We start from the raw sequence: 13,838 nt of genomic DNA on the forward strand, positions 1-13,838 counted from the left end.
AGGTGCCCCCCACAACATTCTGAGTTTGGATAAAATGAAATATATATTCTTATAATGAGACTTGGATGGAAAGTGTCTATCACAAGGAGTGAAACAAGGGAAATACCTGTCAAATGTTGAACACATCCTTCCCCAGCGTAGGAAGCAGCACACCCTGACTTGGGTCTGGGGATCTGGGGAATCCCTTCCACTCTCTCTCTCTCCAGATTTTTATCCCCTATGAAAGCTGCTTTTCACCATTATGAGAAGGAATGCTTACACAGTGTGTTCAAAGTGAGTGCTCCTTCAAAGTTATTTTTATTATTGTAAGTACACACAAACTATGAAATTGATTTGAGAAGCTTGTAATTATTGGTTTTCGTTTGTCTATGATTCTCTGCAGATTCCATTAATCCTTCCTTCATAACAGTCAAGTTATAATTGGTCTCCTATTATGACCAATGTCTCAGTTGATATATTACCAAGCTAAAACAAAAATTATACTTAGAAAGGAGTTCTAAGACAATCATGAGTTATTACATGCCATCCAAAGTGACATTTTAAAAGCTGAGCTAACAAATCACTGTCACCCAGCTACAGACTTTACAAAGCTACACTGAAGAGTTGATCATGAAACGCTAACATTTACAGCATAAGTCTCACAAATAAATATTCGGCTGTATTTATTGGTTTGAAAAGTAGCCTTTCAGAGTTAATTACCAAGATTTCCTTTCAACAGATAAACTACTGTCCAGCAAAACAAAAATTGAAACTCTTCTTCCAATGTAAATCCTTCTACATATAAAAGAAGAGAAACAATGAAGAAACTTTTGAAAAAATTTTCAGTGGACATATTTATATATGACAGTTTCACATTGAATAAAGTTTTAGCATGATTTATTTTAAGACAAAAAAATGATCCCATGCCCTTTGGCCACATAATAAAAATATATTTTTAGGGGCGCCTGGGTGGCGCAGTCGGTTAAGCGTCCAACTTCAGCCAGGTCACGATCTCGCGGTCCATGAGTTCGAGCCCCGCGTCAGGCTCTGGGCTGATGGCTCGGAGCCTGGAGCCTGTTTCCGATTCTGTGTCTCCCTCTCTCTCTGCCCCTCCCCCGTTCATGCTCTGTCTCTCTCTGTCCCAAAAATAAATAAACGTTGAAAAAAAAATTTTTTTTTAAATATATATATATATATTTTTATAAATATATATATCTTAAATATGTTAAAAATTTATTTCTTACCTCTGAATTTCTTGGGAGGGTTGGCAAGGTCTCCCGCCTCCGGGTGCACCACACATCTGTCATCCACTAACCTAGAAGAAAAGCGTGTTTACATCGTTAACATCGTCATGTTCATACAGCACAGACTGCATGTGGCCATTGTATAAATATTTACAAAGAGTTTTAATACCATTTTCCACCATGAAAGTTTTTTATAATCATAAATTTATAAAAAGATTTAGGCCTTGCCGACCTTATTCCTTACCATACAGACTGCTTCTAGAAGAGACCTTGATACATACTAGGTACTCGATGAATATTAACCAAATGAATAAATCATCTTTGTAGTTACAAAATCATACTTAATGCCTATTAAAATATTTATGAGAAGCCAACTTCTAGGACAATACCAAGAGAAAGAAGCTCTCAGGCACAGGACTTGAAAGCCAGGAGACATGAAGCTCCTGATCAAAGAGAATTATCTAACTATCAAAGCTTCTTCACGAACGTTCATTTTCTTCATTGACTAAGTGGTAGGAATAACTGGATTTTTTCCAGGATATTGTGAGAATGCATGTAATTTACTAAATTTATGAATTCATTTCAAAGTAGGTGACCAAGTTGCAACAAACAGAAAACCATTATAACCAGAATCACTACTTTGCATCAACTCCAGCACAGAGTAAACCCCAATTTGTGACTCAAGTGTCCCCTTGACTTAGGATGATTAACCAAATCAAAATGAAACTTTTGGTTCCTGATTGATCTGGTTACCAAAAGCAGACACTTCCTAAATCACCAGATTGTTCTATGGCATCCAATTTCCACAAAACAAAATGCCAATTTGGTCGAGCAATATGGTTCTTTGATATTTCTTTCTTTAAATAATATACTTCATTCACACTGGTATACTAACATGTGGTTTTACAAGAGCTGCCAAGCATGCAAGATATTCCTTTTAAAAGTCTTTAAAACTGTTTTTCTTAGAAACAGGAAGTCACATTGGGTCAAGAGAAAGCAAACCCAAACCTTCACAGTATCCAAGTTCAGCCTATAACACTAAATATGAAAGGCTCATAGAGTCCTGAGAATGTCACAACATAATATTTAATTTTTTTTAATGCTGTGAATTAAAGGTCAGCTCTTCTAATTACTTAAGACATGTTAAGAATTCAAAACATAATGATCAAAACAACCATAATCTTATCTAGAACACATAAAAGTTCTATGAAAAACAGCATTGACATTCTACTCATTCTTTGTGCACACCCGATTCCCCAGATATATAGGCTTCCACTATAAGGCCCACTAAGAGTCCCCATCTGCATTCATTAATCATCAAGAGGAATGGGAACAACTGAAGCTATAAATCAGATCACAGTGCATTTACATAAACACTATGCCTAACCATTACATGATAGCCCAGATTGAAACATAATAATTACGAATGATTTCAGTTCTAAGAATTGGCCCTGTTCCTTATATACAAACATCTGTGAAAATCACAAAATCATTTCATCATACAGCCTTAAATAACTGCAAATGAGAATGGAAGAAAGGGAAGGACAGGATAGGAATGGGGGAAAAAGCAAGGAAGTGTGAATCTGTTACAAAGCCATATACAATCATTGATGCTAAAAGTTACACAGGATTTTAATGGTAGTTATTGGCAAAACTTCTTCATTACCCCCCAACAGCCTCTTCTTAAGTTATCTCCAAGGTCAGAGTATTCATCATTTACCATCTTTCTGATAGTATTAATATCACAAAGGTGTTTTACATGGAGGGGAAATAGCATCCTGGCTTTCCCATTACCATACTTTTCATCACATTTTCATTAAACTGCTTGCTTAATTGTCTGGATCTTCTAATAAATCGCAACTTCATGAAGTCAGGAACTGAATCCATCTTGTTTACTAGTATATCTTTAGCAACTTTGGGAATGAGTTACAGTAGATACTAAATATTTGTTATATGAATAAATGAGTCGATGAATAAATGAGACTTACTTCCCAAATAACTTCCCCTTTTTAGTCCCAGTTCTTTCTTCTGGAATGATGTAGACTAAGTTTTCTTATTCTGGGATGAATGAAACTATTTCTCTCTAATTCTTTTCCGTAGGGATATTTGTCAAGGAGATCAACATCCTTTCATACACCTCAACTGTCAACATGCCCCCTACACATGAACCTAGAAACTACCCACATGAGTCCATATGTGTTCTCCAATGAATCCTCCCTAGAGGACCCTTCCCCACTTCTCTCTAATACTAAGCTTACAGTTAGTTATGTGTCCTAAAATCATGGCAGCTTCCATGGCAGACAGGCCCACCTTTGACTCTCATTGGGTTTATAGCTAACCAACAATTCCAGGTCCTTTCCGTGTGTGTACTATCAGTACAGGTAGTCCCTCCCACCCGCCACTGGGGCAGTTAACTTTTACAACCTAAGACAGGAATTTACAACTGAATAGGGATAAATACAAAGATCAACCTTTGGCCTCTGAGCAGAAATGATCTAAAAACCATCCATTCCATCCTTAGCTAGTTCATTTAAGAGACCCTGCCATGATCAGTGCCCATTTTAATCACTCACCCGCAGTATTTTCTAAATTTGGCTAATTGGCTGGATTGTGTGTGGAGTTAAAATCATCATCATCTTCATCATCATAATACAACAACATAATACAACAACAACAAGTTTTTTTGGTCCAGATCTACAGAACCAAATTTCTGGGGATCAGGACCAAGAATCTATATTTTTAAAAAATCTCTCAGGGCATCTGGGTGGCCCAGTCAGTTAAGCGTCTGACTCTTGTTTCTACTCAGGCCACGATCTCACGGTTTGTGAGTTCAAGCCCCACACTGGGCTCTGTGCTGATGCTGACAGCACAGAGCTTGCTTGAGATTCTCTCTCTCCTCCCTCTCTGCTCCTCCCCCCGCCCAACTCTTTAGTTCTCTCTCTCAAAATAAATGAATAAACTTAAAAAAAAAACTCTCACCTTCCTTAAATGGATCAGGAGTACCTATTCTTCACTCTCATAGTAGTCTAGGCTACCCTCCGTCAATAAAACTTGTCACTCCATCATAATTTTTTACTTATATATATGTCTCTAATGCTATAAATTATAAGTCCCAAGAGAGTCGGTCCATCTGTTTTGCTCACCATAATATGCCCAACTTTAAGCATTAGGCCTCAAATGTGAAAGGTGCTAAATAATTATTAATTGAGTAGATGACTGGATGACTTTTTGAATCACCGAATAAGTCAATGACGTTTTTTTTGGTATGTCAAAATTAACTGGAACCAACAAACAGTTGCCTAAAAGTAGATGTAAGGAAGGGTGGGAAACATTTCCCATCCAGATGTGTTTCTGAAAATTATCAAAAATACCAAATCCTGAAAAGGGCCAAGATAGCCTGTTCTGAATAACTATATCTCATATAGCCCCTTCCAACCCAATATATCAGTGTACTTTTCAGTGGGCTGTATTTATTCTCCTCATGTCCAAATCAGGCAATTACAGAGCTAGTCCAAAATGCTCAACCTGTCACTGAAACTCAACTATCATAAAACCCATTATCCTTCATATCTTCTCTTCAAAAGATCTTAACTGTAAGTTATTTGTTCATTCTAATTCATAAGAAAAAAAATTACTCAACTATTAGACCTTTCAAGATATCTCTGTAAAGAGATTTCAATAGCTACTTTGAATGATTTTACATATAAATGTGAATCAAAAATATATGTGAACTAAATTTTAATTGGATATATATATCCCCCTAGAGAAACCTTGCAAACATGCATCTGAAGATATGTACAAATGTGTTTGAGGCAGCATTGTTTGTGATAGCAAAAAGTGGAGAAAAACATGTCCATTAACAGTAGCATGGATAAATAAATTATGACTAAATGAACAATTTCATACAATAGATAACCTATTTTAAAAGTGAATAAACTGCAGCTGTATGCAACAACATTGAAAATCTCAAAGACATAAAGTTGAGCTTAAGAAAAAGCAAGTCCCAAACTAATAAATGCCATATTATTTCCATTTGTATAGAAGGCATAAATAGGCAATACTAAACAACAGATATTTGAGAAACACGCATGGGGTATAAGTAAATTATTGTATAAAAATACATGCTATCAAATCTTTTTAAAGATTTCCAACAGAAAGCAAATTATTCTTTGATCTCCAGTCCCTTGTTATTCCAACTGCAAAGAAAATGCCACATAATGGGTAAAATATGTTAGTCATGTGAGTAAAGGGAAATCTCACAAAAGTGGAGTAGGGAGGATAGGAAGGAGGATAGGAAGGGGACACTCAAGGTCAATTACACGAAGAATTGTCAATTATAGACCCCAACATAAAACCATCAACAGGAAGAATCATCAGTTACAGGCCCCAGCAAGGAAAGACACTGCATCTCCTGTAAGAAATCAACTACCCTTCAACTCAGCTAATGAGAAACCATCATCACCCTGGTTTCATACTTTTCTCCACTGGACTTTCATCAAGACAACCCCTCCCAACTTCCTCCTTCTTCTCCATAAAATAATGGTCCTCCCCTTCGTTTGTCGGACTTGCCTAGGGCTCTGCCACAGCTTGCATAATCCAAATCTCAATTCTGTGATTCTCAAATAAACTCAGTTTTGCTGATAATTGTCTTAATTTTTAAAGTTAATAGTCACTATCTTTTTCCTTTAGAAACCATGAAAGAAACTATTCCTAGTTTGAAACTTAGTAAAATAAGTATTTTATTTTCCTGATATTTGCCTACCACATATATCTGATCCTTATACCACTAAGTGATACAGTTCATTTCTAATGAAATGACTCTGAAGCACATTTAAACAAAATGAATTAAGGGGGGAAAGGGGAAGTGGGGAATCCACAATGGGTATTATTTTAAATGTTTACTAAGAATGGGGGTTAGGATTGTGGCTAGGTTCATAAGCATGATGGAATTGCCCTTAAAGTACTTCGAGAACTTTACCACAAATAACTTTATCCCCAACTCTGGATTCACTTTGCTGGCCATATCGATTTCTCTCTTAAATTATGTAATCCTCTGGCTTCTTACCTAAACTGTCCCTCCTTCCCACGCCTTCCCATCACCAGCCATCACCACAGCCCCCTAATGCCAGCACATATTCACCTGCCTCTTTCACCTTCATTTAGAAGCAGCACTAGAACAGAAGGGGATTAAAAAAAAAAAAACAAAAAAAAAACTAAGTTTTAATACTTGGTCTGCCAGTACAAAAGCAGCTGTGTTTACACTGGTCATTTAACCTCTCTGGGCCTTACTTTTTAAATGGAGCAGTTGTGACCTCACAAGTTCCTTCCATTCCTGTAGCTTTTTCATTCCTCCTATTTTGTAACTAGGTTTGGCTTGTGGTATCATTCTTCAATAGCAAATTCTGCCATGTTTAATGTTTTACAAACTGTAATGTGAACACTTAGCTGTTTAATATCAATTTTTTTAAGCTTATGCATTATTTTCTCATTCCAAGCAAAGTACCAGTATGCAATCTTGTTCTGTTCACTCATTGTCTTAGAACATGGTATTGTAAACTCTTTTTTTTTTGGGGGGGGGGAGAGACAGAGCAGGGGAGGGGGAGAGAGAGAGAATCCCAAGCAGGCTCTGCCCAACATGAGGTTGGATCTCACAAACCATGAGATCATGACCTGAGCAGATATCAAGAGTCCAACACTTAAACAACTGAGCCATATCATACTGAGCTCGGTATCATAAAATCTTAAGACCTTATCATTAGTAATATGGACATTTTTTACTTACAGTACTCAAGTTGCTCAAGTAAGGAACCAACCTATTCCTGTTTGTATGCCTATTAATTTGTCTCATAAATCAGGGAAACTGAAAAGGAAATTCTACAAATGTCCAATACCTTATATCTGATAGGTCCTGCGGACTTATCCCTGCACAAAGCCATAAAGAATTAAAATCATGCAAAGAGGGGAAAAAAACATTGCCAAAACTTTCTGCCAAAAAGTGTTCTACCTGGGGACACCTGAGTCAGTTAAGCATCTGACTTCTGCTCAGGTCATGATCTTGTTACAGAACCTGGCCTGGATCACCCAGCAGAAGAACCAAGGGCACTGGGACATCTTGGAAGTCAGGAGGTTTATTTCACACCGGCAGGCTCCGAGGAGATCGCTCTCCAGAGTTCTGAGCCCCGGAGCGTAAGCATGGGGGACAATTTATTGTCTGTTACTTCTGCATTAGTGGCAATTTGGGGCACACGGCAAGCGGGGCAGGAAGAAGAACCTGTAAGGAGAATCTTCAGGCGGCGACTGGAATTTCCTTATCAGTCCCATCAGCCATCTTATAACATAATTTTTCCCTATCAATTTCAAGGTTCATGAGTACATTGGGCTCTCTGCTGTTGGCGCAGGGCCCACTTAGGATCCTGTCTCCTTCTCTCTGCATCCTCTCTGCACTGTCTGTCTCTCTCAAAAATAAATATTTTTCAAAAAGTGTTCTACCTTGTAAATGCAAAACATATGCAACATACCAAATGCACTCATAGCTATATTCCTATTTTGCCTGTCTATGATGACAAGAACTGATTTTACTTGTGTTTGCCATTTGAAATGTGAGGTTGCTAAAAATTAAACCAAGAAAATTTAACATTGTCTTCCCCTTTTATTTCTTTATTTTCCCCTTTCAGAGGACTTACTACAATAACATTTTCTACTGACACAAATATTTTAAGAATGTTTAATTTTATATAGCAACGTTTCCATCATACATAGGTTTGTTGCTGCCGATATTTCTAAAACTGGTTCCTTCCAAAGTTGAAATTGTGCTTGCTCTTACATCTTTAAAATGTTTACAGTTATTTTTCCATGAAAGATTAAATCAAACTAAATCACATATAAATTATAGCATAAACACTAAATTTTGAAGTACTACTGCATGGAAACCCTAAAAAGCACATGGAAACCTTGTGCTTAAATTTTTTGATCAGTGCCATCAGAGCCTGAGTGGCTTACAGACCTTTTAAAAAGGTATCATGTGGACTTCAAAGGCAATAATGTCTGCACATATTAGCCTTTTTAGAAATCACTGCAAGAAGCCATCATTTTCAGAGTATAGATGGCTGATGAAATGGGGGTGGGGGAGAGAATGGGGAAATACTAGGTTACACGTTGCCTTTCAAAGAGAAACATGTGTATCTATCTGACCATGATTTCAGAAAGGATTTCTCCATATATTTTGAAAGCTTAAAGCCCTAATCCAGCAAAGAAAGAAATCATGACTTTTTCTTTTCAGATCTTCCTTCTGCATCTAATAAGTTCCTTTTCTTGATCCTCTCTACCCTGCCTCCTTGCCCTGTTCGAATTCAGTAATATCATCAGTCAGTTTATGCAGCATTTTCTCCTAGTCTGCCTATTACTGTTCTCATAGAAATCAAAGCATTTGCAAAATGCCTTTCTCAGGATATGGATGAGCATCTCTACCAATTGAGGTCAATTATTTAGTGATGCTGAGTTGACCTTAATACTGTCAATTCTCAATCATCTGCCAAGAGCTAGAAAATCATTGGCACTGATAAAAGCGGCTCATGAGGCAAAATTCAGGTCCAGATGTTTACTTTTACCAGATTGACATTCCTTTCTGAGTTTTTGCCACCTGGTTTGTCCAGAGTTTATAGTTGTTATACTGCAGATTAAATTCAAAGAAGTATTTTTAAATATTTTAAAATATGATTCAAATCAAATATTTTAAAAATCACTAATAAGACAAGGCAAAACTTGCTATACATGCATCAGCAAAAACAATAGGTATTATAATTATCAACTAAAAAATAGAAGATAACTATTATGAATATTTTAAAACAAAAAGATATTTAAAAAGAGGGAGAGAAAAGAGTAAGGGCAATCAAAAATGACTAGACAGATCTGATAAAGAATGTCTAAAAATGAAGCATGGGGCGCCTGGGTGGCTCAGTCGGCTAAGTGTCCGACTTTGACTCAGGTCATTCTCTCATGGTTCATGAGTTCGAGCCCCACATCAGGCTCTGTGCTGACAGCTCAGAGCCTGAGCCTGCTTCAGATTCTGTGTCTCCCTCTCTCTCTGCTCCTTCCCTACTCGTGCTCTGTTTCTCTTTCTCTCTCAAAAGTAAATAAACATTAAAAAAAATTTTTTTTAATGAAGCATAATTGTTGAAATAAGTAGGTGAGTTTAAAACAGTAAATTAGACACAGCCAATGAATAACCTGGAAGATTGGAAGATAAATCATAAGAATCGCTCAAAATGAAACTGAGGGCAAGATGGACAGAGAAGGTATGAAAGAGGGGTTAAGAAACATAAAAGGTAGGATGAGAAGCTTACCATGCATATATAATTCACATCCAGGAAGGAGAGGCTATAGAGAATGAAAGGGAAGCAATATTCAAAGAGACAATGGCTGAGAAAACGTCCAGAGCTAGTCAAAGATATGAATCCACAGATACAGAAAACACAACTGTTAGCCTGCAAGCTTCTCAGAATCTACACTACAAGCCAGAAGACTTGAATCATTTCTTCAAATGCTATGAGAAAATTTAGCTCTCAAGTTAAAACTGTGTGTATCCATGGGCATCTGGGTGGTTCAGTCAGTTGAGCATGTGACTTCAGCTCAGGTCATGATCTCATGGTTCATGAGTTTGAGCCCCTCATCGGGCTCCGTGCTGAAATCTCAGAGTCTGGAGCCTACTTCAGGTGCTGTGTCTCCCTCTCTCTCTGCCCCTCCCCTGCTCATGCTCTGTCTCTCTCCCTCTCTTGAAAATAAGTAAAACTTAAAAAAAAAAAAAAACTGTGTGTATCCAGCAAAGTTAACTTTTGAGAACAAGGGTAATATCAAAGCATTATTATATAGACAAAAACTAAGAATTTACTACTAACAGACTTTCACTTAAAAAGCTATTGGGTTTATACTTCAGGGAGAAGGAATATTGTCTTATTAAAAAAAAATACAACTCATTAGAAGAAATAAAGAAAAAACTGTTAAACGTGAACTAATCTAAACAAAAATCATTGGTATAAAAGAATAATAATGACCAACATGTGAGTTTAAAAAAGAACAGCACTAAAATACTGAACAACTGCATATAAGCACAAAGCAAGTGATCAAAATTGAAAAGTCAGTCCCATGGTTCTGAATTGTACACAGTTAAAAGTTAAAATATCAATTAACTTTACACTTCCTTAATTATGTATAATTTTTAAAAATAAAAACTACTGAAACAACAGAAACAGAGCACATAAATAGAAGGAATAGAAAGGGAAGAATGGAATAAAAAGAAAAATAAGCAAAACTTCAATCCATCCCAAAAAATTAAGAAAAGGAAAAATCAGGGAAAAGTTATGATTAATACAAGGCACAAAGTAAGAGGGTAGAAATAAGTCAACAATAATCATAATAAATTTAAAACTTTAACTTATTGTTTAAAAGTCAGATATTCCCCCCCAAAAAGCAGATTTTCAGATTGGATGGAAAAAATCCAACCATATCCTACATAATTATAAGAGTCATCCTAAAACATAAGGATAGAAAAAGACATAACAGAAAAATGCTAATCAAAAGAAAGCTATGGTCGCAGTGATGCCATCGGAAAAATAGAATTTAAAAAAAAGCATTATTCAGGATAAATAGGGACATTAGATAATGGTTTCAGTTCGCTAAGAAGGTATAACAATTCTAAATTTATATGTAATTGCCTCAAATTATATAAAACAAAATTTATAGACTACAGGGAGCAATTAACAAAGACATTATTATAGTGAGAGATTTCAACACACTTCTCAATTACTGATAGGGCAAACAGACAAAATTTGGTAAGAATATATGCCTTGAAACTGATAAATAACAAGCCAATCTAATGGGCATATATAAAACATATAACTACTCGTGGAAATATATAAAACTCAGTAACTGAAGTATTTTCTTTTAAAAATATATGGAACATTATTATACCAGGTCCCTCAACTGTTTTCATATTACTATATATAGTTTTCATATTTCTCCTATATTTCTAAAATACACCCTAAATTTACAGGTTTTTAAAAATATTATTCTCTTGGTTCATACTGCACTTATGTTTAGCTAAAAAGTCCATACTCACCCATCCTCCAGAGGCTTGGGGTCTCCTTCTATTGTCCCACCACATTTGATATGCACCCTTTCAAGCTGATATTTATTGCTATAAACAATGAGCTCTTCGAGGATTACAGGAATATATACTTTTAAGTTTGTTTGTTTGTTTGTTTAAGTAATCTCCACCCAACATGAGGCTCGAACTCATGACCCCGAGATCAAGAGTTGCATGCTCCACTTACTAAGCTAGCCAGGCACCCATGCAGTCGATTTTTAATCTTTATATCCTCAATACTAGCACAGGGACTAGCATGTAGTCAGTACACAAAAAAACAATTGAATGAATGAATGGATACTTTAATGAATCAAGCAGGTGAATAAACCAAATTGCAAAAGATGAAATGAGGCTGATGATGATATAGCAGAAAGATCACAGAGAGGAAAGATGAAATAAATATGTGATGATACAACTAACTGTTTATCCTTGGCTCACCCCCTCAGAAAATCATAAAGTAACATTTAATTATACATTCTAAAAGTGGATGGCTAAAAGAGACCTAAAATGTAAGCCAATCAGTAAGAACTCCTAAGCAAAACATAAGAACATAAGTAAGCCAAAAGTATTTCCTTGGAAATCTTCAGAGCGCAATGCAATTGGTGATTAAGCTTTACTGCTGCAAGGACATGCCTCTTCCCTGTTCCTTTACGTATGCCACCTTCTCCAAAAGGAGAGGACTATGAGATCCAACTACCACTTCCTGGCTAATCACACATAAAAGAGAAATATACCTAGGAAGAAACAGTTGGCAAGAGAAGTTCCCTGGCCGGAAAAACCTCTGGCAACTGTAAACCAATTCCCACAATGATTCCGGCATGAGAAACTAGATTTTTTTTTCCCAGAAAGTTGGAGAGTATAACAATTACCTTGTTAAAATTACCAGCACATGACTCTTGTTTTGAGTCAATAAGGAACCAGTACATTTCTAAGAACTACCAGAAAAGGGAAGAGTTCAAAACTCTTAAAAAAAAAAAAAAACTCCCAGAGACATAGCTTCCAACATTTCATTAATGGTAGCTAAATGTGAATAAATATGAGTTTTTAAAAAAACACAGATGTCATTTGAATTTTTTTTAAGTTTATTTATTTTGAGAGGGAGAAAGAGCACACCAGTGGGGAAGAGGCAAAGAGAGAGAGAGAGAGGGAGAGAAAGAGAGAGAGACAGAGTCCCAAACAAGCTCCTAGATGTTAGCACAGAGTGTGATGTGGGGCTCAACCCCAAAAACCATGAGATCATGACATGGGCTGAAATCAAGAGTTGGAAACTGAACTGACTGAGCCACCCAGGTGCCCCAAAACACAGATGTCATTTTAAAACACTTATAATTAGTATGGATGGAATCAATGGATATAAGACTCTCTTTTAAGCCATTTCTGTGCAGGAAGAAAATAATCCTAGACTTACATGTGTTACTGGCAAGGGTCTAATTGTGGCTGAAATGATAGATAGCCCCTCTTCTGGAGTGTTTTAATTAAAAGGCAGAGACTCAGTGGGAGAGAGTAAATGAATCCTTAACCTGAAAATAATGAAGCAACCCACAGGACCTCTGAAAGCAGAACCAACTGAGGACAAAATCAAAGGTAAACAAAAACTAGCAGAAAAGTCTGATAGCCAGAAAAAAAGTTATACATACATGCATTGTTAAATTATTTACCTTGTTTCCAGGTTAGACCAAAAAAAAAAAAAAATCCAATCCCTGGAGGCAAAAATAGTAGTATAAATAGTTAAAATTTGTACAGTAAATTATATTCTTTTTAATATTTTTTAACATTTGTTTATTATTGAGAGACAGAGAGACACAGAGCATGAGCAGTGGAGGGGCCGAGAGATGGAGATAACAAAAAATCCAAAGCAGGCTCCAGGCTCCAAGCTGTCAGCACACAGCCCAACGTGGGGGCTCGAACTCACAAACGGTGAGATCATGACCTGAGCCGAAGTCGGGCTCAACTGACTGAGCCACCCAGGTGCCCCAATAAATTATATTTTTTAAAAAATTGTAATCAATCCTAGGCAATGAACTTATCTCTAAATACAAGTATATTTTTAACTCTAATACTAATTCTTCAGACAGCGATCATCATAACCACAAATAAAAGTTCCCAGAGACATATTGACTTCTGCTGGAACAGGACAAAAATGGGGTAATGATAAATTTAACAATATATGTTTTCTTTTGAGATTCTACTATCACAGTTATATCTATTTCATACCATGTGATGTTGGAAAGTTATTCCTCTGGCCTAATTATAAAATTTAGATAATATTAGTATTAATTTCATAGAATTGATTTGAAAATTAACTGAGCTGATAATGCAAAATACCTGGTACAAAGTTAACATTTAATAAAGGTTAGCAATCATCATCATCATCATCATCATCATCATTAACGATATTTATTATAAACATCCAGCACAGAGTATACACTCAATAATTATTTGCTTTCATCATCATTACTATTTATTATTACCAC

The 13,838-nt window shown here is 36.2% G+C and overlaps 1 protein-coding gene across 5 annotated transcripts in view; it reads right to left on the reverse strand.

Annotated features, from left to right (window-relative positions):
- ITPR2 (inositol 1,4,5-trisphosphate receptor type 2) overlaps nucleotides 1-13,838 on the reverse strand; it is a 500,503-nt gene that overhangs the window by 460,895 nt on the left and 25,770 nt on the right. For all 5 annotated transcript variants that reach the window (XM_047065390.1, XM_047065392.1, XM_047065391.1 and 2 more), the window contains exon 2: nucleotides 1,224-1,294. In XM_047065390.1, the coding sequence (XP_046921346.1) occupies nucleotides 1,224-1,294 (71 nt within the window). The remainder of the gene's footprint in view (nucleotides 1-1,223; nucleotides 1,295-13,838) is intronic.

This window comes from Lynx rufus, unplaced genomic scaffold (genome assembly GCF_022079265.1).
Source record: "Lynx rufus isolate CCGP_SWC_20201006 ecotype Redwood Valley unplaced genomic scaffold, mLynRuf1.p SCAF_7, whole genome shotgun sequence".
Lineage (NCBI taxonomy): Eukaryota > Metazoa > Chordata > Mammalia > Carnivora > Felidae > Lynx > Lynx rufus.